The sequence below is a fragment of the Cebidichthys violaceus genome, unplaced genomic scaffold (assembly GCF_023349555.1).
Source record: "Cebidichthys violaceus isolate CVI_PGR_0920_01 unplaced genomic scaffold, fCebVio1.0.p SCAF_16, whole genome shotgun sequence".
Taxonomy (NCBI): domain Eukaryota; kingdom Metazoa; phylum Chordata; class Actinopteri; order Perciformes; family Stichaeidae; genus Cebidichthys; species Cebidichthys violaceus.
Genome location: NW_027176329.1, coordinates 10,830,790 through 10,854,426, shown reverse-complemented (window position 1 = coordinate 10,854,426; position 23,637 = coordinate 10,830,790). Strand labels below are relative to the sequence as shown.

Genomic DNA, 23,637 nt, shown 5'->3' with positions numbered 1-23,637 from the left:
CGGGCAATTAAATCAGTAGTTGTGTGTGTTGCTCTTAGCTAAAGTTATAATCTGGAGGAATAAAAAAAAAAAACACATAGCATTATCCATCTTAATCCACATGACTACAATGCCATGAATGAAGGTTTAATGAACTTGATTATTATTGGTACAGAACATGTCAAAAGGTAACAGCATAAGCCATTTTCACACACTCGAGAGGTGTGAGTTTTGTCCAAAATGAAATCTGAACTTTGGCAGTGCAAAGTGTCTCCTGTTTGCTCGACGCCACGTGACTCCAGTCCCATCAGCGACCGTCCTGTTTGATACTCCATTAATGGTGGAAGATCAATTCTTCTACCTTACTCAGCTCTCACTCCAGTAAAAAAAAAAAAAAAATCACACTTCAACACAGTACACAATGTGTTCAGACACATTTTTATGAACTTCATCTCTCATGTTAATTATCACAGGCGCTACATGACTCAGGATTATTCTCTGAAGTTTAGCTTTTGGACTAAAGTGGCCCCCTTTTTTTTTTTTTAAGAAAATGTCTTATTTGAATATAACCGCAATAACAAACAAAACAAATTTCAACAAATATTGCAGCTTCTCACAAAAGAAAAACACAAGAATGCTGGAATTATTTTTCTTTAGAAATGTGCCTGTTGTCCCTATTTCAAAACTGCAGAATCAATTATTATTCTAACTATGTTCACATGGCATCACTAGCAATCCTTGTGTAGAGCAGCTAAACAAATTTTCGTCTCATTGTGACAGTTCAAAATGTTCTGACCCTTTTTACTCTTTTCACGTCCAATCAGTCATTTGTGTTTTGGCTCAAAGTCTTGGACATGTAGTGAAGTGCACTAATGGGAAACTATAACACGGTGCTGCAACAGAAACAGTTTCCCTAAGCAGGCGGGATACTCGTCCTCCTCTTGAAGGAGAAAGAATGTGCCCTTGTGGAGACTCGTGGCGGCTCGTGGTTCAGTTAGCAGCGTTTGGCGGTCCCTCCGGAATGAGAGACATGAAGAAGGTTATGATGAACGACCACGTGGAGGACAGGAAGCCCGCGTGGGGGGCGCTGTTTGGATCCTCCGCTCCCTCCTCCCCACTTTCCCCGTCGTCGTCCGAGCCGTCGTCCATCACCCCTTCCTGTACGGGACGAAATCAAATTATAAGGGGAACATCAGGCGAGACCCAGTGGGTTTAACTCTGACACGGTCCTGATACACTGTGTGAGACTGGAACAAAGTAAAAAGAGAAGAGTCTGCTGGTGTGTCTGAGGTTTGCTAGAGGAAAGTGGACGGTTAAACAAGGCAATCAAATGAAGGATCACGTCCTTATGGGGTATGGTTAGAATTCTTGTCCCTTGGCAAATTTAAAACAAAGTTGCATCTACCTATTTTCTTTCAAGTTCCTACATAGAACTGCTCACAACAAGCTCGGTGGATTATCTTGAGTAACCGGGTCATAATTTCTGGAAAGAGTGTTTTCTGCTGTTGAGTGTTTCAAATGTAATTTGTGGTGCTTCGAGCCCCACAAGCCGAGCGCCATATAGTCCCATTATATTCTAGAGAAGGCAGACATCTCTACAGCCGATCTCTCCAGAACTAGGCAACTCACACCAAAACAATCTAGATCAATAAATAGCACAGCAGGTAAGAGGAAAAATATGTATTTTTGATTTTGGGATGAATTGACCCTCTAACTAATAACTAAGTGACCCGAATCAAAAACACCTGATGATGTCGCATCATCAACAGGTGCATGCTGCGTCTGTCTAACGAGCTAAATGCTAAACTGCTCGTGGTGGATCCTCCAACAGTGACTCCTGCGTTCACTTAAGAGCTTCAGTGAGGAGTGTGAGACAGTCTGCTGTTTTTTTTTTACGATAATCCCTGATGTGACTGCAGAGCCACGTTCAACTCAACACGTTTGGAAACTTTTGTGGGACAGACTGGCTGAGTGGACGGGTTCCAACATGCTTTGAGAAGCATCCAGCAAAGAAGATGAACTTGGAGCAGATTCAGGAGGACTCCAGAGCAGTTCTTCTGCAGTGCCTTGCAGAATGGCATTCAGACAGGTGAGTACAACAACAGACTTCCTGACAAATGAAACTCGCTCTTCAGATGAGAATGTCATCTACCTCTGTCTTGCCTTGCAGTGTTGTATGTGCGTGCTACATGGTGTGTAGAACCTGTGCCGTCTCTCTCTTTGTTGCTTTAATATGTGTGTTTGTGGCTGCAGCCGCTGTAGAGTTTATATTGTTTGTACAGCTCCATATTGTCTGCTTTGGTGATATTTGTTTTTGCTGTTTGTATAAGAAGCGTTGGGCTGTTGAATTTATGTGGATTCATTCTTCTTGTTGTTAATAGCTCTTTTTTATCTATTGTTACTTCAGTTTAACTGTTGAGTTCGGTCTCTTTTCTGGTTAATTCTTGCGAGGCTTCACTGAGGAAGGCGGTCATATATTTATAATTGATGATCTTTTGTATGCACAATGGCATTTATCGTTGGTTTGGACATAAGTGGTCATGTGACACACTGGTGTGGTCGGTGACATTTAATGCAATTTATTTAAACTTTTTTTTTTTTGTTCCGTTTTTAAACTTCTATTTGAGTACATTTTTACACAAGTAATTTAACTGAAGTAAAATTGTTTTATACTTTCAGTACTTGTACTTTTTTGTCAGACAATGTAAAACCCAAATAAATGAACTGATATGATCCCCATCTTGGGAAACTGGTACAAGAAAATGTTCTTAATAAATAGTTCAAATGATAAATCGATGATGAAAATAGTTGGTGTTATCCCAGCCCTACTAACACTTTTACTTGTTTCTATATATTTTTATTTTCTGTAAACTGGCATCTCAGTGAACCACTTTCACTTCAAATACAACCTTTGCTACAGATAGAATGTTCTTGGTAAAGCTGAGACGCTACCATTTCCTGTAAGTCCTGGTTTTGTAGCTCTCCCTCCACGTCGTCCGGATTGGCTCTGTCTCCAGGAAGCTGGAGCTCATTCTCCAGGTTGAAGGGAAACCAGCCGGCCTGATGCCTGCAGACAGAAAAAAACAACTAACGTTACAAACTTTTTACATCCTGCCAGGAACAATTAATATCCTATCCATTCATTATTAATCATAATTTTTAGCAAAATATGAGGTCTATGACAATTATAACAAGACAGGAATCATTATGGGAGGTGGATGTACAATGTTAACCAAAAGCCTGGACTACCACATCAATATAGAGCAGCATAATTCAGGAAGACTCACAGGTAAAGCACTAGCATGGCTATCATCACCATGACGAAGCGGCTGAAGGAGGAGTAGAAGTACACTATACTGAGTAGGATCGCAGCACGAGAGAACGTGTACACCCAGTCCAGCCAATCCCGGTTCAGCTCCTCCTCGTTCAGGACCTCCCCTCCCTGGGCGTTCAGCTGGACTTCCGGGTTGCCTCGACGGTCCGCCTGAGGTCGCTGGCTCAGAGGGTCGGGCTGGTTGGAGTGAGTCGAGGGCTGGTCCGGCCTGAGGTGTTGCGAGGAGGCAGCCAGTAGCTGACTGGAGGGAGAGAGAGGGGATCTTTTACTATTGGCTGGATAGTGAATCGGTAAACGCATTAAGAAACATGAGGGGACTTACTAGTGCATGTAGTACTGCTGGGCGTACAACTGCTGCCACCACATCAGCGTCATGGGGTTGATGTACGCGGGCATGTTTGTGGGAGCAGCTGACTGTGTAGAGTACTGATTCCAGCTGGAAACGCAGACATTGTGTGACACACACACACACACACACACACACACACACACACACACACACACACACACACACACACACACACGTGTCTTTGATTGTAGATACATTAGACTGATGAGTTATTAATGGCATTTGCATCAACTAACAGCCAAGGTAATTATGTACAGAAAATCAAACTTTGCACTGGAAAAAAAGCTCAAATGAATTATTTCAAAACAATAGCATCTCTTTGTAACTACAGCTCTTCAGACATGTGCTGCAGTACAGTTTGCTTCATAAATCTGTGGAACTGTATTTTATGCTAATCTTCCTTGTGGCATCATTCAGACATTACAGGATTTTTCTTGGAGCAGCAATGTTCGTTGAATTATTCCCTTTTAAAGAAGTGTATTTTTCCTATGTTCTAAAACTCCTTACTGGCTATAGCGAGCCTACCTGTGCATAAGTTGTGGATACATCTGTTGGTAAGGGAAGGGTCCGGTTCGCTGTCTGAGTCCATCACTGCTCTCTGCTGGAGGTGGCTGGCTGTGTGGACCGGTAGACGGACTAGTAGAGTTTTGAAGGGGCTGAAACCAGAAAAAAAAAGTTACAAGTTTATGAGTCATCTTGAAAGAAAGGCAAGCCACGCTTTTTTATTTTTATTTTTTCAAATCCTCAAGGAGGTGTAGATGACAGCAGTGAGCTGGATGATGTAAGGAAATGCGCTGATGATGAAATGAATGGAAAGGTCTGAGGAGCGCGTGGCTGACCCACCGTGGGACCGGCCGAGCTCTCCTGAGGCTTGTTACTGCGGCTGCGGGGGGGCTTCGGGGAGCTGGGGGGGGTTCGTGAGGCGCACACCAGATGGAGCATGTGGTACTCATCCTGCTGTAGAAGCAAACACAGCTCATTATGAAAACACAGTCCAAGTATTGCATGTTCAAAGAAAAAAACAAAGAAACTTGTGAACTTCATGGGTCTACGGTGTCATTTGCTTTAGGAACTAAAATTAAAAGAAGAGTTGTTTTAATGTTATCTGTTAAATATCAGTAAATGAAGAATAACATGTCCAGTTGATTTTCTCAATAAATCTGGGACAATACATTAGTCTAATAATACCACCCATCACACGTGATAGTATCTTTACTGGATAGCATGTTTGTGGCTAACCGTTAAATAACATAGCACCCTGGCTCACAGTCGCATGGAGCAGCTTCAAAGGTGTTCCACAGGGCAGAGGTTAGGAGTCCTGACTAAACCGGGAAAATTACTTCTTCATAAACCTCGCTTTGTCTTGTTTAAAGAGGACGGGACCTTTCTGAAACTGTTACTACAAGCAAAACATTATTGTATCAGTAAGATTTATCTTTCGAGCACAAACCATGGGAGTCTGACAGGTGTCCACTTGCTTATAATATGCAGTTGGTGAAAGCAGAGATAAGAGTGACTAAACTAGCATCACTCTAATGAATACGAAATCCTCCACAGAGAGAACATACCTTTCTGAGCACATCTTTTAGGGTAAAGTGATCCAAAAGCAGCTTCCCAGAATACACCAGCCTCTGGTCTTTGGAGCTCTAGAAATCCAAAAGTATAAGATTAATTAGGCCACAGGAGATAATAGAATACAGTTCATTACATTTAGTTTCAACCTTTTCTAGTTAATATTGACAACAATGTCGACAAAAACAATGAGCATGAAAAACGGCAAACTCTGAAATGTAGATTACGACATCAAAAGGCAGATACTTTGTGTGAGTGAGTAATGAGGATGAGATTATAGTAACCTCAGAAGGAATAAGTGGGTTTTAACAGTGGATTAACCTGGCAGTGGAACAAGGTCAGAGTGTGTCCTCCTAAAGCCTACATTCACTGTACGGCCGTTCAGGAATTTAAATGGCCTTTTTATTTTCAAATACTGGCCAACTTGTTCTGGGTTCAAGATGCCTCATTGTTAAAATATGCCACAGTCAATGACTGCTAACTTAAGTGCAGCCCTTACAGAGATTACTCCAGAGCTTTCAAAGGGAGCCGGTTGTCCCTGTGTGTTTTACACAACGATTGCGTCATAACTATTCACGGGCAGTGAGGAAAGGGAGCAAAATGTGATTAGTTGCACAATACAGCAGGAGTCTAAATGTCTTCCTTTCATTGTGAGGCCAAATCCACAGACTCCTTTCAGCTACTACGAGTCTGGAAACCTAACTTTCACTTCAGATCAACGTCAACGGTCTGTGTGACTATGATAATTCAACACAAATTAACTCAGAGGAACAGCTATCTGAACAGTTTTGGACTCTGTTACAATACCAGCCAAATCCATTTCTTCTACACTATTCTTCAGAATGGACATTCAACAACGGGCAATCATACATATGACATGTGGGGGGGGCCCAGCAGACGGTGCACACCGCGGAACTCATGTTTGTTTATGACTGGGAACGTTATTTTAAATGGTTATGTCACCAGTTTCTTTCTCACTTCATGTTTCTGTGCCGCACTAAACCGTCAGGCTGCCCAGTACAGGTGAAAACGACAACACACAGGTTGAGCTCTATCTGGTGATTCAACAAAAGGTGATCAGCTGACTTGAATGGCAAAGGACAGCAGGACAGACCACAGACATTAACGCATTGTCCTGGAGGATTGGAGCAAAAGACACTACTCACGGGTTTGCTTGGGTACACATCTGAGATGTGCGCTTTGAGTTCCTCCACAGTCCAGTTCTGGCAACAGTTGATGGTGTGGTCATTGTACTTCTGGTTGGGTGCCCTGATGACCAGGGTAACAGGACTGTCCACAACACCTTGATCCATGACTCAAAACCATTTGTCTTAAGTGGAGAAAGGAGAGAGATCTGGACTGTCCTGTCAGGGGTATACCGGCTCCAGTCCTCCTGGTGGTTTTCTAGTGTGTTCCTGACATCAGAACGAAGCTGTAATGTTATTGTCCAGGCTGGTGTTGCTAACCTGCAAGCTGCAAGGGGTTTCCTGTCATGCTGTTGAGACGGCACACAGCTGGAACCTGAGGGAGAAAAAAAACCCGTGAGGTTAGCGTGATCCCAACAACATAATAGTAATATTACAGATTAGTAATGTGTGGTACTGTCAAACATACTTTTGGCATTGCATAAGACGTTACAATAATACAAAATAATGAATCATTACTGGTGCGAATGCTTTGTGTAGTCTGACACACATTTAACACGACCAACGTGTAATGACAGCTAGCGTTACTGTTATAACGAACTCGTACAGACGGATGGAGACGCGACTGCATGAGTGGGATTCAATAACGTTTGTCAACAGATACCTTTAACTTGCCCTGGTTAGGAGTATTTAACTGGCTAAGCTAACGTTAGCCTCAGCAGGGTTTTTTTGCTACTGTCAGTCAACTCGAGCAGAAAAAAGTTGTTAGCTAGCATACTTAGCCACCCAAATTAAAAGGAAATAGTTATACACAGACGATCGTGTCAACGATCGGGGCGACGTGTCTTGTCTGCCTACCTTGTTTACCCCCGGTGACCGAAATATGCAGCCTACTTTTAACTCCAAGCCCAGACTGAACCCGGAGGGGTGTCGGTCTTCTTCGGTGGATTTCATGATGTTGTCGATATTCAATGTTAACGGCGTATCACCACCACCCACTGGTAGAAGTCTGACTTACAAGCATAGAGAAGTGATGATCAAATCTAGCGTGGGTCTTAACAATATGATATCAATCTGACTGTATATATACGGTTTATGGCCATGATATAATACAATAATTACGTTGTTAATGTGATAAATAGAACCTTATACAACTAAACAGAGCCACACACTACAGCCTACACAAAAAACAAATGGCCAAGTCAAAGTCTAAATCAAAAACTAAACCACCTTCATGAGGGTGAGATTTATTGCGGGGCTGCACAACATAAACTGACAGCTGAGTATATGTTTATAGGCATCTTTTCTAAATCTATTAACATGATTATAGCCTTAAACCAGAACAAATATTGGAAACGATAAGCACGCAAGCATATTAATCAACTACACAAAAAATGTATCACTGAGTGATTGATTAGGGCTGGGGTGTATCACCATGATGGGCTAAGATCCATTGCAGTTGAAGTGATTCAATTTGACTCCCATCTGGTGGTGGCACAGCGTAACATCACGGCCTCGATCACTCTTGTTCCCCGTCTGATCTAAATCTGATCTCTGTCTGCCTGATGGAAGCTGGTTAATGCATAATATTAAAACTGTTATATTTTGTGAGTCTAATCTGAATCAGCAACGTAACTAGTAAAACTCTGCCTGGAAAATATAGTACGACAATGTTTTCCTCTTAAGTAAAAGTACATAGTAAGTAGTAGTCTACTCTACACAGCTGAGTTGCATATTTTTTACATGCTTTGGGGACCTTTCGTAAGTTATTTTCAAGGTAAAACTAGTTAGAATAGTAATATAATTCAATATTTTTCTAAATCTAGGGGTCCTTTTATTTTGGCCCCAGGCCTAGGTTGCCTACCCTGCCTAACGGCTAAGTCTGCCCCTTGTGGTTTCCCCCGTGAACCAAAGAGCATTTCACCAGTGTTTCTGACTGAGTAGTTGCGACTTGAGTTTGTGATGCAACTATGTCATGGCAGGTGTGTTGCTCAGGAAGTGCAGTGTCAAGGGTGAAGTCGTTTGTATGAACGGTTCTCAAGAAAGCTGCAAGCAGCAACACCACAGGCCAAGGGTTCGTCCTGGTTCTAACATGTTTCTAATATGAGTCCCTCAAGGGGGGAAATGTGGGAGACAAATGTATTTGGGTCTTGAAATATATTTGAAGACATATTTTGAACAGGCACTGCACTAGTTTTATAAAACATACAGACGTTTGGGAGTCCTTCTGCAGATTTAAAAGTTGTTTTTTTTTGCCTATTTCCAAATATAACTAGTACTCATCACTGTAAGAATCAAGGCCAATATTTGCTGCAGTGAAAATAATCTGTTAATTTCGAACTCTAATTAAAATACAAGTCACACAACTGAAAAGCAGTAGCGTTTGGTATATCAACAGGCAAATGGCATGTGATTACAAAAATAAAAAACTTTTCACTCATTCAAAAAAAGATTTGGTGGTTTGAAATGAAAGTGTGTGTGTGTGTGTGTGTGTGTGTGTGTGTGTGTGTGTGTGTGTGTGTGTGTGTGTGTGTGTGTGTGTGTGTGTGTGTGTGTGTGTGTGTGTGTGTGTGTGTGTGAGAGAGAGAGACCTGACAAACTCATTAACATTTCAAAATAGCCATTGCATTAGTGTACAGTGAACTAAACTGTATTATCTTTAATGTTTCATCATAATTTGTTATACAGATGGGTGCACAAAATTGTCAAATTTTGATTTAACTACCATAATTACGTTTGATACATGGCTTTATATCATTAAAGCTAGAAAAAAATTCAATACATTTAAAGTAATCAAGCCTGGGTAGAACTTGAAGTTCTATAATGGTAGACAATGTTTCATAAGACTTGACCCGTTTGAACAATAGACCACTTCTTGACCCAGATTTCCTCAAGGTGCTTTTCTCGCACAATCCAAACTCATGCAGTGGAAGTAAATTGGAAAATTCTTAGCATCTATGTGTGTCTCTTGCCCAGTGTGCGCTGTGATTGGTTCCAGCCTTAAGGAGAGTGGGCGGAGTCAGAACAATTCCCTGAACATGTTGATTAATGCTGGCCAGCAAGTTTTGTGGGCTTGTTTTTTTTTATTTATTTTTTTATGATGGATGAAGAAAATATCAGTTTCTCTCTATGTTCAGTTGTGGGACTGCGAGTGTTACTTCACCGACAGGGCCATATTAGCCGACCCTTACACTGCTGGCATCCACACACTCATGTCACAGTGTAGGAAAGCACATTAAATGAGACTTTGTTTGGATGGGTTGTTTGACAAGTGTTGCGTATATGGTGGTATTAGCAGGCTTTCTGTTTCCTCCATGCTTTGGCGCTGCACTGATTGCAGTATGAGCCCAACAGCAGGCCATCTCCTAATTTCTCAAAAAATGTAACCCAATAGCATCATTCCTTTCCATTTTGCTTATATTTTATAGTGTTTATTATTATAGTGGTGATTATAGTATATTATAGTGGTGATCTAAGCTCAGTCCGGCAGCCGTGACAGCTCCTGGAGGTTAGCAACATTTTCTCTCAATCTCTGAAACGTTTCGCCAATATCACAGCTCGCTGGAAACTAGAATCGCCGTTTATCATCCTATGTGTATGTGATATCGATTCCCAACAACACAGCTAGATGACATTTTCAACATGTATCTATAGCGTACTACTCTGAGGAGATGGGTTTGCCTCCAGTCTGTTCTTTGTTTTGCCTCCAGCTAACCCCATGACCTAATCACATTTTTTTTTTAGATGTCTTTTTTAATTTCTTTGATCTGCATTCTCTCAAGTATGCTATTAAAAATCACTTATCAAACAAACACAATGAACATTATCCTTCTGGATGGTTGCTTTCTCATTCTTCATGAGTTACACAACCGTACTGTATATAACTTTCTTTTTCCCTTATTGGTTGTGTTGTTGTTGTTGTTGTTGTTGTTGTTGTTGTTGTTGTTTTGTTCTCAGTCTGTTCTGGGGCCTGTTGTTCGAAACCTAGATAAGGGATTAAGCCGGGATATGTTGGTTATCCTGGCTGAATTTAGCCTGCAGTCAGTTGTTCGAAAGCTGGATAACTTTATCCTGGTCAAGTTACCATGGTGATTTATTCTCTGCAGCTAGCCTGCTCCAGACCAGGCTAAATGCCAAGCTTAGTTGATTCTGTTGTCTTATCTTTGGAGTCAGCAGCTGCGCTGATCAGAAATGAATGTGTTTTATACAGTCATTCCATGTTCTGATGAAGGCTACGCATTGGCCTCGTTTTTAAACAAACAACACGTAGGCTAAATTATTATTTTAAAAAAATAAATAAAACAAAACATGATCAAATTAAAAAATAAAAATAAAGCTAGCCTATTACGATAGTTCTTTTTCATAATTGGGGCCTATTTGTGTGTTCGTCATTGTAAATAAACACCCTTCATATTGTTTGCCAGCTCAAATCTGATTTTATTGCAGTCATTACAGTAATTAGAAATGGCTGCACTTGCAAAGGTGCTTGCAATTAATTACACTACTCATTTAGTCAGTCCGTCTCCAAACTTCAAGACAGCAGCGGTGCTTCATTTTATGAGAGGTGTGTCACCTTACGTCAGCATTCAGATCCGCTGTTCATTGGAGGAAAGTGTCCACACCTGTCGTCTCATCAGTGAATCTGTGATCAATCTCTGTGGTCTACTGAAGAAAGCCGTGGCCGCGCACTTACTCAAATTAGTTAGACCTGGCTTGACAAAGCCGCCCCTCCTCAGCCTGGCTTGGCGTTCGAACAACCAATTAAGCCAGAATGAACTTATGAGACTTTGTCCAACCTGGCTTTCTCACTTATTCTGGATGTCTTTATTCTACTTTCGAACAACAGGCCCCCGGGCTCTTGCTGCAGGTTTGTGTGTTTGTATTAGTATGGGATGTAAAAGAACATAGCACATCAATGATCATCAGTGATTGTTCCTGATTTTATTGATTTCACTTTCTGAAGTGAGCCCCTAATAATGATTGCATCTTATATAAATGGACATAATTCATCTTTTAATATAGTGATTGTAACTTATAACGAATACGCTTTGTTTTAATCCCTCCCAATAATCCATATAATCTCTTATCATAGCTAAATACACTACAGTTTAGGTGTAACCTCATACAAGTTTATTTCTTAACGTCATTTGTAACTCATGTGAATGACCGGTTCGTGGTATATAAAAAGTTACTGGATGATTGACAATATAGTAATGTACAGTTGTTAATAATATACCCTTATTATGAATATTTCTTAATCAATTATAAATTAATTATATGTATTCATAGTAGCCGCCCCGAACAGCTTAACAACCACTTAGAAGCGTCCACCATAGCAACTACTGGGCAATTATTTATTTATTCTATCAGATATCACATTCATTGAGGAAGTACTTTTCATAATTCTATTTGTTGTATTCAGTAATGAAGTACATACTTATTCACAAACACTTCACTCTCAACCGTCAACTGAGGCAACTCCACTGATGAAGGCCATGAGATGCAGCTAAAAGCTGCAGAGGAAATTGTTTTGGAAAAACTTCTAATTATAAATCGGGAGAAGAGTTTTGTTCACAAATTCAAAGAAAATAATGAAGTCTTCAAATGATTCAAAGTTGTCCCCTTCTATTCTATTTTGCTTGCAACGGAAAGATGCACCACAGCCACCTCAGTCAGTGTCTGTGGTGAAAAGTTCAACATCGTACAAGATACCAAACCATTTTATGCACACATGAGTTCACGCCCTGGGATAAATCATAGACAGGGAGTAGATGTTCTCGTACCCTGGCTATCGTTCTTATCTAACCACACGCCAAGTGTGTTTACTGGGAATCAGTGATGGTTTTATGGTCTGTCTCAAACTTGTCAGACACTGTGTCTTCACTTCCTTTGTCCGAAGTGGGAGTGTGTGACCAGCCGTGAGAAACAAGACACTGTGTTCATTAAAACTGATTAACTACTTCTATAGGACTGCTGTGTTATGTCAGTATTTGTGTTCTTCACCTTACCTTTCAGTTTTACATCTTTTAAAACATTTCATGATATAAGAATATATTTTTTTCCCATTACAAAATCTAGTGAGATGAAATGTTGTCATCAGATTACAACACATTTATTAACTGTACATGTGTATAAACAGTTAATATGTAAATGTTTCATTAGACACTGCAAGGATTTGTTCTTGGGTACATTCATCAGATATGATCATAGCTGTGTGTTATACGGTGTTATGAATCATTTATTAACTGTTTACGCCGGTCGCAAATGTTTCATACAAGGAGTTATATATATGTAGCAATTAATACAAACGTCCTTTGCTGCTTATATTGTTATAGTTTTACGGTTTATTACGTGTTCATTGCTTATAAATGTGAAATAAGTGGGTTAAGTGTTTTCAAAGCATACTGTATCCATCTTCTGATTTTAGATGATGGCTGATCGTCACTGTTAACAGCAGAGTGGAGACTCTTTTTTTTTTTTTTTTTTTTTTTTTTTTTTTTTTTTTTTTTTTGATCCAGCCAAGAACGGCAGATAAATATGCTTTCTGCCATCTTATTCATCCATTTCTCTCACCCAGTAAAATGTCAGGCTGCCATCAGAACCCTCAGGGAGCTTCCTGTGACCTCAACTGGCAGAGAAGGATGCCACTTTATGGAGGGTACCCCATATGTCATGCCACCTTCTGCAGAGAGAAAATGCTTTATATGCATGGGGCAAGTCACAGCTTCTGAGCAGCAGGTTCAAATTAAGTGTGCAGATTTTTTCCTCGCAGAAAAGAGGAGATATGAATTTCCCTTTCAACATAAAGCTGCCAAATTAAATGACGGGAAATGCACAGAAAACATAGAAATGAAAAACCTTTGGTGCTTCACTTGTTGTCAAAGGGCTTCCATTCATTCATACACACATTCTGCCCCTCAGTGGCCAGGAGGCATTTTCATTTCTATAGGTAACTGATGTCTATAGATACCGAGCTTGGATCATTTCTTCCTTCAGCAATACAAGGAATAAGTCTCATAAATGATGATTTCATGAAATTGCTTTAGTAACATTTGCCCTTTGACATAATAGTCAAAGCAAAGAAAGAGCTGTCATTTATTCAATAATGTTTTGACTTTTCTGTTGAACTGAACAGATTGCCCTCTCTGATTATATTGAGTGTCTGTATTAGTGAGTCACTAGTGTGAAAAGGTCACTTCCTTAAGGTTTGTTTGTGTGTTACATTGCATCCATAATCAATCCAGCGATCTGTTCATCCGTCCGCACATCCGGTATAGTTCCAATTAATTTGGGAAATCAGAAAAATTTACCAAAACATATTGAGTTTTTTCAGATTACCTTTAGGGCAATAAATAAATAAAGAATACATTATTTTTCACCAGAATCTTTTTTTCAGTGTGGAATGGACTTACCTCAGTATTTCTAAAACCCTGGCTACGGCCCTGCTGAAGGGCTGCTCGATTATGGCAAAAATCATCATGATTATTTAAAACGATTTCCCATGGATTTTGGAAACATTCACTGGACAGTCCGCCCCAGTTGACAGTTGCATCAGGAGCGTGTAGCGGTAAGGTCTAGGCAAGGATGCTTTAGAGCTCCCAGTCGACAGTAAGACACATTAAAGTGATTAAAACTTCCACCGGATTACAACTAACTTCTTGCCAATAGTTTCAAGACATTTCTCTACACTCCAGATATTCTCCCTGACTCTGGTCTCAGAGCAGCCAGCTCATGCCATGAAAGATTAAACGAGTTTGCTTACGCAGGAGTTTTAGTTAAAGTTTCTACCTGCAGTACCAGATCAAATATCTCAGTCATCCTTCAGCAGATGATGTACTGTATGACAGAGATCTGTATTGACTGTGTCGTAAATGATACGCTCACAGAGACTTGCTAGTCCGTCACTTTGGTGCAGGTTCAAGGTCTGTCTGTCCAGGGCTCTCTACACAGCTCAACTCTGGCGTAGGTATTCCAAGAGCAGTACACGGAGAGCTACACTGCTTACTGATGTTACAGTGTCTGCCAAGATTTCTAGTGCTAATCATCAAAGCTCAAATGTATTTGCACATTTTGTGAATGGATGTTGCTTATGTTTATGAAGTGATTGAGATTTACGTTTCACTGAGGTGGAACATCGAGTAAAGTCAATTTAAATTGATCCAGTATTTCATATGGAACTAAGCTTTTGACAAATCGTTTGCGGATATTTTATTTATTTTTTTTGGTCAAATTTAGCTTTATTGTTTTGACATTTGCCCTTTTTGAAATATCATTTGTCACAAAGAAGAAAAGGAAAGCTTTGTCAATGCTGTCAGTTTATGTTTCCATTTGTATTGTGCTGAATAGATTCTGAAGCCCTCGTGCCCCCTCGGTGTAATTCACGATGGTTGTCTGCAATTAGTGAGTCACTGCTGAAAGTCACTGGCTCGGGAAGGAGGAGGCGTTAACTGCATATCCGGTTTTGACTGTTAAAGACCATGTCAAGCTTGTTAAAACCCTTTACTGTGCCATACTGATAAGTGGAGCTCCTTCACTGTTTAGGGCCATTAACAGAATATCCTGCCGCCTGAAGGGTCTCACTTTATCAATTAACATTGTCTTTACATATACATGGTCCTATAATCGTGTAAACATGCGCAGATGTAATTGACAGCACAGCAATCTAATTCATAATGATGTAAAAGTATCATTTTACAAGCTATGTATGAGTCATACACAGCTCTCAGAAAACCTGTTGCTTGCACTGGGTGGCAGTATGCATTCATTTTTACACAAAAACCAAACGGTAAATTAACTTTTGATGAGCAGCATTCCTATATGTCCTGCACCTAAACCTCCAATCTGATCACACTTAAATTTATGTTTCCATGCTTACAACATTTGAACATTACAAATGCATCTAGTGCATGACATCTTTTTCCTCAACCTGACTTTTAGTAAAAAACTGCTTTTTGCAGCAAACAATTCTCCAACATTGGCAAACTGTGTCCTCGTTACATATGCAAAGTGCAGTATTGCTTTCATTTATGCATGCATACATAAACAATACCTTGGCATGTGAGTCTAGGATGCATTCACTGTTATATTTTTTTTTTTACAAAGAAAAGACATATTGCTCAGTCTTAAATGGATGTCCCTGTGACACTGGCTGCATTTTCTGTATCTCTCGTAACAACTGGCTTAACCTGCACTTTGATCCACTCTGCAGAAATGATTTAAACTCTCAATTGATGCTTTTGCACTGTAGTAGGTCATTGATTAGTTGCAGTAAAATTGGTCGATTTAGCCTGAGCAATTCATCTTGCGTCAATAGCTTAGTATATCAAAGTGGAAAACTTTATTCTTTTCGAGCCGCATGAGTGTCTTACGCACGCATGTCTAGCCGGTCTAAAAGACAGCAGTCCCCATGGAAACAGGTTTCCTATCTGCTGGAGCTCCATAAAGAGAGTTCCTGTTGGAGAAGGAGGGAGGGAGAGAAAACTAGAGAGGGGCAGAGAGAGGACAAAACTCAAAAGTCGAGATGTATGACATGTATGCCTTTAGTCTACAGTAAATACAGTAACTGCACATATAATGATTTCCTTGTGCGCCCGGATGAACTAAGCCATCTGACAATAAGAATGACTCAACCCTTTTTCTATGCAAGTGCTTTCGCCAGCAGGAAGGAAAAAAGGTACAAACTAGGCAAGGTCAATTGCATGCTATTTAGCAAAAGAAATCCCTCCCACTAGTACTGAAAATGGACGTGAGGAAGGAAAGGTAAATTGTCCATGAAGTCACAGAAATATTTGTTTCCTCTTCTCATCTTGGGATGGGTCATCACGTTGCATCAAAGGCATGATGACCCAGTGCCATGTCACCCTAGGGGGCTATTATTGATGCATGTGCCACTGGTAGGTCTGTAACACTGCCTTTTGTTAGTTTTATTTCTGGCAAGCTCATAATGGTGCTATACAAACCACGAATGATGTACTAAGCAGACTCTGGGTGTGCAATGTTAAGACAGAAACATCTTGGCAGAGGCATTGTGATCAAAAATGGTTCCCCACGCGGGTAAATTATTAGTTACACCAACTAAAAATAGTTCCTTGAATCCACTCCCAGGCAATAATGATAATCACTGGTGGTGGGCAACCAGTGGCTCATTTTGAAGACGTGTATTTATAGGAAACTGTGATTTAAAACGGAGCCCGCTAAAGCTGGACCGGGAGACCGATATTCGACACGGCGTTGTAGATATGTGGTAGTGGTTTTGTTGCTGAAACCTTACTTTTCATGGGTTTCTTGCCTAAATCTAATTGTTTGTAGTTATTTCAAGCCCAAAGTGGCTTTGTTGCTTAAAGTTTCATTTTAATGTTATGTCGTCCCGAAAACAAAATAGTGCCATTGCTGACCATTTGGAGAAATTGGCAACGATTCTTGACATTTTAGTTGCCATCAGTGGCAACCACTTTTTAACATCTAAAAGACAGGGCCATCAAACAGCATACCGTGCATCCCAGTCTCTTCAGCTGTCTGAGCAGAATCAAGACAGGTCATTTCTGAAATTATAGGTGATTGATAATATGATGTGGGTGTCACTGGAGGGACCCAGAATCCAAGACTTCAATGCTGAAAGGCCAATGGATCTGTGGTGGGAATCAGCAAAAATGTCCAGAAAACCGACATTTGAAACTGAGAGAACAAAAAATAAAAAGGTACTAAAAATGTCAACCATTTTTTTTTCAGTAAACAAAAGCTGGTGCCTGATCGCCAGCGTGGCAGCCACTTTCACGTTACCCTGTCTGTTTTTGAAAAGTGCGACACAAACTAAGTTACAACAAAACTTTTGTTTTGTTTATATATTTGCCGAATTGTTAGTGGTGTTTACAAGGATACTTTAAAGAGGGTTGACTGGAAAAATTTGACAGCTCAGCCCACTAAAATACAAAAGATTCCTGATAAGTGCCAACTGTTGTTTTACCACCCACACAGAACAAAATCAACAGCAAAACTTACAAACTTAATGATAGCATCTAATTTATTCTAGCTTAATTTGGAAGGCTAATCAAAAATAAACTATAGGCTAAAAATATCTTTTTTAAAAACTATTCAGCTGAATTGAACATGTTATCAGTTTATACTGCACATCTCAGTTTATTTTAAAGCGCACCCAATGTGAGCACAGCAGGTGTGACTACGCAGTTGCAAGCTTTGTCAAATGAGTGTTACTGGTTATTTTGAGGGGGACTTTTCCTGATCACTTGATTTGCATACATATTTTTCTGAACCTGATGTTGTTGCTCAATTGAAGGGCATTTTTTTCTGAAGTAGTTGCTCTTGATGTGCAATTTTGGCAAATCGGGGCCCCTGACAGCAATGGCCCTTAACACGGTCAATATAAAATAGAAACTTTTTTTTAACATTTAAGCAGTGTCTCCCAAACTTTTTTTTCTATGGACACACTTTTTAAAAATGACAAAGCATTGGGACCCAAATCACAATAAATATCTATAAATCGTAAGAAATGCGTAAATTGCTAATTTTTACGCAATTTCCACATCACCTAATATCTTGAAGAGGTAATCCAGCCATTTTGATGAGAAATAAGCTTTATAAATCACAACTTTCTTATATTCATATTGATGTGGCCATCTCATACTTTTCATTTCCTCTCATCAGTTAAACAAACAATGTAGGTTAGCCTTTCATTTTAGATTCAATGTTATAAATTAGGGTTAAGCTACAATTATCAGGACATTCCGAACATTCAAGCTCCCTCATGTGGCTCAAAGGTTTACTGCAGATATAAATGTTTAACAAAAGACTTTTCTTCCTGCGAAGATTCTGCAAATTTATTTGGCAACCCTAATAAAATCTCCTTCGACCCACCTGTGGGTCCTGACCCAGTCTGTGGCAGTGACTGCATTATGTAAACATGTTTTAGTAGAATCACAAAATAAAATTATGAACATGAAAGTAAGTATAATAACTTTCTTTAAAGGACATTCTGGAGCTGTACTTTCATTGCCTCGATCACTTTTTGATTTAATTCCAAATGTATTTACACCTCTTGAATGAAACGGCAGGTAACCGGTGAAAATGTGAAGGTCTATACTTTTATAAAAGGTGACATGATTGTCCGAGGGTTGTCATGAGCTGCAGTTCTTATAGAGTACAACCATGTTCCGTGTCAAGTCACATCCCATTCATGTTATGCTACTCCCACAGTTTCATTCAATGAAAAATATTATGCTAATAAGTATGTTTACTGTCATCCCACTGATGGGAAGAAATATAACGCAAATGAAGCGTAGGTAGTGTGAGGCATGACAACTAGTAAACCTCCCTCCTCTTAGTCCTCCTCCTTTCCATAAGCCAAGACGCAAAACATGAATGGAGATACGGACTCCGACATGTCAGCACTTACAATGGGCTTGACAACTCATTCAGAAAATTAAAAAAATTAAAAAACCTCTATCCAAACTGTTGAAAACAAACACTGTGTCTATCATTTGATTGTCCATCAGCATTGGGATAATGGGTGCAAGGCCTCAGAAATGAGCGAGTCAAGCAGAAAGCTGCACTTAAGCGAAAGTGCCGTGCAAAGCTCAGTGTGTTGCATCAAACAAGTTGCCACTTGAGGACGAGTTTCCATAGCTACGGGCTCATAAGAATGCAGAACACGTGTCATCCAACTCCACTTGAGATGTGAGAGAGGGGACAATCGGGTTGAATTGATGCTCTCTGCAGAGTTACAATTGGTACCATTAAGTCCAATTAACGGGAGGCATCCGATAACTTCAGGTCTGTTGTCTGGAGTTGGTCCTAATGGTCTTTTACACCACAGTATGGCTTCTGTCTATATCTGAAAGTTAACTAATTGCCATATAACTGACAGACAATAGCTGTAGGTCAATACTTGGAGGGGCTGCCTGGTTTCAGACCTCTGGATCGCTGCACACACCTCCCCATTGTTTCAACTACTCAGTCTGATTTTTGGAGATGTGTGCAGCACTGCAAATAAGTTATAAGCTCCATGGCTTGTGAACAGAGAAACACTTTACATTACATCTTACTCAGTTCATTATGGTCAAGCAGTCTAAGGGAGACCGCAGGGTTTGAAGATTGTGAAGAGAGATACTATTATATGGAGTTAGGACGTGGGTGGTCAACCAGCACATTTGTGTAATTATTTGTAATTTTGTTTAGCATGTGCAAGTAAATATTTGTTTTCACAACACATGTGTATGCTTTATTTATTCTACTCCTATTTGCATGCTACTTGCCTTAGTCTGCAAAAGAAGACTGCACTCAGCCGAGCTTTGCAACTTTTCTTGTTGTTACATATTCTGAATGCAAATTTGTAGGGTCAGAACCTGCCAGGACAGCATTCAAACAGATGTTGGAACCTTCGGAAGTGGCTTTTCTCTCGACTATCATAGGGATAACCTGTAATTATCCTGCAGCACTTGACCTTGACATGCCGGCTTTACCCCCCCCATTGTTGTCAGTGCAGGCAGCCCGCAGAGCCTTACAGTTCCAACTCTTCCTCTCAGGTCTGAGCAGGGAGCATGGCCCACCTGACAGCAGCCACTAGAGCTCGTCAGTATCGGAGCAAATGTATTCAGCTCTGTTCTCTCTTCTCTCCTCAAGGGCAGCCAACTTCCTGTTGCTGGGTTACACTAATTGCAGCATTAGTATTCTGTATTGAGCTGCTGCCGGAAGCTGACGCTCTACCAGACACCGATGGCCAGTGCAAGCCATAGTAATTACAACACCACAGAGACTCTCTGTACTCCTTGTCTGAGTTTCTCAAACCAAGGCAGCTTCCGTTTTGAATGCATTCATTTTGCTTTCCCCATTTCTCATCCTGACCTTTCAGTTAAAGGGGGGGAGGGGGACGACACACACCTATATAGGAGTTGTGCCTCCTGTTGATCTTGCAAGATCATAAAAGAACAAAGTGCCATCAACCAAGGGAACAGTCAGTTAGACTGAGAGTTAAGTTTTTTTAACTGTGTGCAGCAGGACACAGCCGTACCATCTGCAATATGAAATCAGATACAGTTTCAGACACTGAGTAAAATATAAAAATGATCAAATATCAGTTCTCTTATCCCTTTTTGTGACAATGACTTACACATTTCATTTCTATATAAACTTGTTTGCAGTGACATTCTGTCTTTGCATTGGTAGTATCTATTTTATGTTGTTAATTGTTCATTTGAATGCCGTGCTGCCTTCAGCGTTCACACTCTACTTGTCAAATTCATTAAAAAAAATTTCGAGGAAAGACATCACCACAGCAACAGGGCTATGACAAGCTCAGGGTTCCTTCATATGTCGGACTTCAGTTACCGTGACAACATGTTTAATGGTGAAGCTCCAGCACAGAGGAGCTCCCTGCATCTCGATACAGAATACCCATAAGAAAATGTGAGAAAGGGAAAAAAAGATTGACTTTTTGCATGACATCAAAAACTCATTCTGTATTTGGTGTTTCCTTCCGGCAGAGATCTGCTGTGTCAAACAGAGCATGCATGTACTTATGCAGGGTGTGTGTTTGTATGCACGTGCATGTGCGTATGAAAGGGTGCAGTGCGCAGAGGCGTGGGCGGTCATTCAAAACATCAGAGTGGTTGATGCTCACTCAGTGACGCAGGAGATCTGTTGCAGCCTGCGTTTCGGCCTGACCTGGCCAAAGGCAGTTGGAGGATTTGTGTCATTCTGAGAGTGAGGCGTTTATCAGACATAAACAAGCCTTGTTTTGTTTCTTGCAGTGCGTTCTTAAATTGCTGTTTTCAGACATCGCCTGTGTGCGCAGAATCCATGTGGTATCCATTTTTGCAGAAACTTTCAAATGATTTCATTTTGATAATTTTGCATGCAGACCATGATTCTGTCCTCCTGCATGGATGAAAGCTTCACTAATCCATGAATTCCACGTCCCTGCTATTCACCTGCCTCTCTGCTTCACCGAGCATACCTTTTTTTTCTTTTTTTTTTCAGGGTTATGTGCGTCATCAGACCTGCGTGAGGCTAATCTCTCAGCAGCAACATCCTTCACTCCATAAGGATTTGTCACCGGGTTCCTGTGACTAAATCCTATGCTCCTGCATCTCAATGTGAATGAAAGACTAACATTTATAGGTAAAGAACATATTTTGGACAGACAGAGAAGGGGAACAATTAGCCCATTAACGGCTGGAGGCAACTGCAATAAACAAAGAGAAAAATCACTGTGCCACTATTTATGTTGTTAGGAGCATTTGTGTGGCATGTTTAGATTGTGCAATTACTTACAGTGCCTGGCAAATCCATTCAAAGCAACCACTGCTCAAGCATTCCAGTAAAAGGGGTTTATAATAGCCTTGTATTTGCAAAGCACAAAATTACTTCTATCAACTTAAAAGCTTATCTTCCACCTGGAGTACGATCTGCGTACAATTATTTAATCATTGCTCCATAATAAATTAAATTAGATTGGTTATATACCTTTTGCACACAGCAATATATGGCCATTGACACTGAAACTGTCATTTTAAAGCTGCACGATCAACACTTTTTGTATCGATAGTGGATTAAATGACTATGCAAAAGGACCCATGGATGATCATCATCTGACTCTGCAGTGCCACTCAGGTCCACGAAGCTTTTTAGCATCCTTCAGCTCATTGTCTTGGTTTGACAGACTTCAACTGTACTGCATTGGTTCACTCTCACTGCTCTCACCAACCCAGTTTCAGCCAGAGCAGTAGTTAGAAAAAATGATCTGATAAAACCTCTGTGCCTTCCAGTTGGCAGCTAGCTGATGAACATGGGCCATTTTGCATCTAAAGAGCCAGATATTTCCCTCAGCTGTTATGCTGCATTCCAGACATTACGTTTGGCTTTGGCACCTGGAACGCTTGGAGCTTAGAGTTTTGTTTTCTTCACCATGGTATAAGCAGAATAATGCCCTTCAAGGTGTCTATAATCAATAATGAATTAATTAATGGCCAAAAGGGAGGCCAGAATTGGATGGTTACCTCCATGATAATGGACACCTCTTTGGGCATTATCCCTTACATTGTCACCTTTTGCCTCACGTTTCAGATATTTTATTTACATTACATTACTTTACGGTCATTTAGCAGACACTTTTATCCAAAGCGACTTACAATTCAGTATCTCTACACACCGTAGACGCAGCTACGGGAGCAATTTTGGGGTTAAGTGTCTTGCTCAAGGACACATTGACATGAGACTAGTAGGAGCCGGGGATCGAACCGCCGACCCTCTGATTGAAAGGCGGCCCTGCTCTCCACTTTTCCACGGTCACCAAAAAAAAAAAATTACCGTAATGTAATGTTATTTCCTGCCATTGTGGGATTATCTGCCCCACCCTGATGGTTCTCACCTGTCCCTCATTAGCCCTGCTGTCACAGGCCCCTCGTTATCACCCTCCGTACTTAGTTCGTGCCAGTTTGTCTTCTTTGTCTCAGTTAGCTTTCCAGCTGTACATTTCTTATGTTATTCCTAGTGGTCATATAACCATTCTTTAGTTAATACATTGCCTACAATTTTTGGAAAACCTTGCCAGTATTTTTGGACTGTTTACCTGTGTTCCAAACCCTGTGTTCAAGTGAATACGTGTGTAGTTATTGAGTCATCTTTCTGCTGGTACCAGTGTACCTGATATTTCCGTTCGTTCACACTGCAAAACACTGAAATGACTGCTCTGAGCAAGTCAATAGCAGTGATGACAATGATCTGGTTAAAAAGGATACGCCTCTGTGATTCTCACATGCCAGTTGTTGCCCTCTGCAAGGGCACCATGTCATTACCTGTAAATTGAAAATCCATCTGTAGCCTCAAGCATGTGATCATTACACAACCTGGCAGAGTGCCAAGCACACATCCATGGCCTCTAGAGACTCTCTCCATCATTTGGACAGACACACTCGCTCTGTAAAAACACCATTTCCTTGCTTGTTTTCTCCGAACTCAGTCAGTGACTGCAGAGGTGCAAAGAGGAGAAAATACTCAGGAAATATACCTCTAATATGCAATTGCACTGTTTGCTAGATGGAACAGCAACACTTAGTCTTTTTCAAAGAGGATACAGCTTTGCAGAAAAGTATTCAAATATAATTTATTGTTCTCCTTGACTAAAGTTTCAGTCTGTGTATCGGGCATCTGTTGTGCAGAGAGGTATTCGTCAAGATAGCTGAATACTTATTGTGAGAATGACACCATATTCTTCTGCACACATTGAAGCCACATTGCACAAATGT

At 40.5% G+C, this 23,637-nt stretch overlaps 1 protein-coding gene across 1 annotated transcript; it reads right to left on the bottom strand.

The window, feature by feature from the left end:
* Window positions 1–82: 82 nt before the first annotated feature.
* On the bottom strand, window positions 83–7,320 carry LOC137872791 (homocysteine-responsive endoplasmic reticulum-resident ubiquitin-like domain member 2 protein). The gene is made up of 9 exons (XM_068711237.1): window positions 7,238–7,320; window positions 6,401–6,755; window positions 5,231–5,308; window positions 4,506–4,619; window positions 4,188–4,318; window positions 3,636–3,749; window positions 3,267–3,554; window positions 2,932–3,046; window positions 83–1,137 (listed from the first exon to the last, which is right to left on the bottom strand). The coding sequence occupies exons 2-9, from the start codon at window positions 6,545–6,547 to the stop codon at window positions 970–972; spliced, it is 1,155 nt and encodes a 384-aa protein (XP_068567338.1). The 5' UTR covers window positions 6,548–6,755; window positions 7,238–7,320; the 3' UTR covers window positions 83–969.
* Window positions 7,321–23,637: the final 16,317 nt, after the last annotated feature.

Excerpts from the sequence above, each read along its gene's own strand:
- LOC137872791 (XM_068711237.1), bottom strand. The coding sequence starts at position 6,547 with ATGGATCAAGGTGTTGTGGACAGTCCTGTTACCCTGGTCATCAGGGCA. Across the intron at positions 4,319-4,505 it reads AGAGCTCGGCCGGTCCCACG|CCCCTTCAAAACTCTACTAG; the intron begins GTGGGTCAGCCA and ends TTCTGGTTTCAG. Across the intron at positions 3,555-3,635 it reads CAGCAGTACTACATGCACTA|TCAGCTACTGGCTGCCTCCT; the intron begins GTAAGTCCCCTC and ends CTCTCCCTCCAG.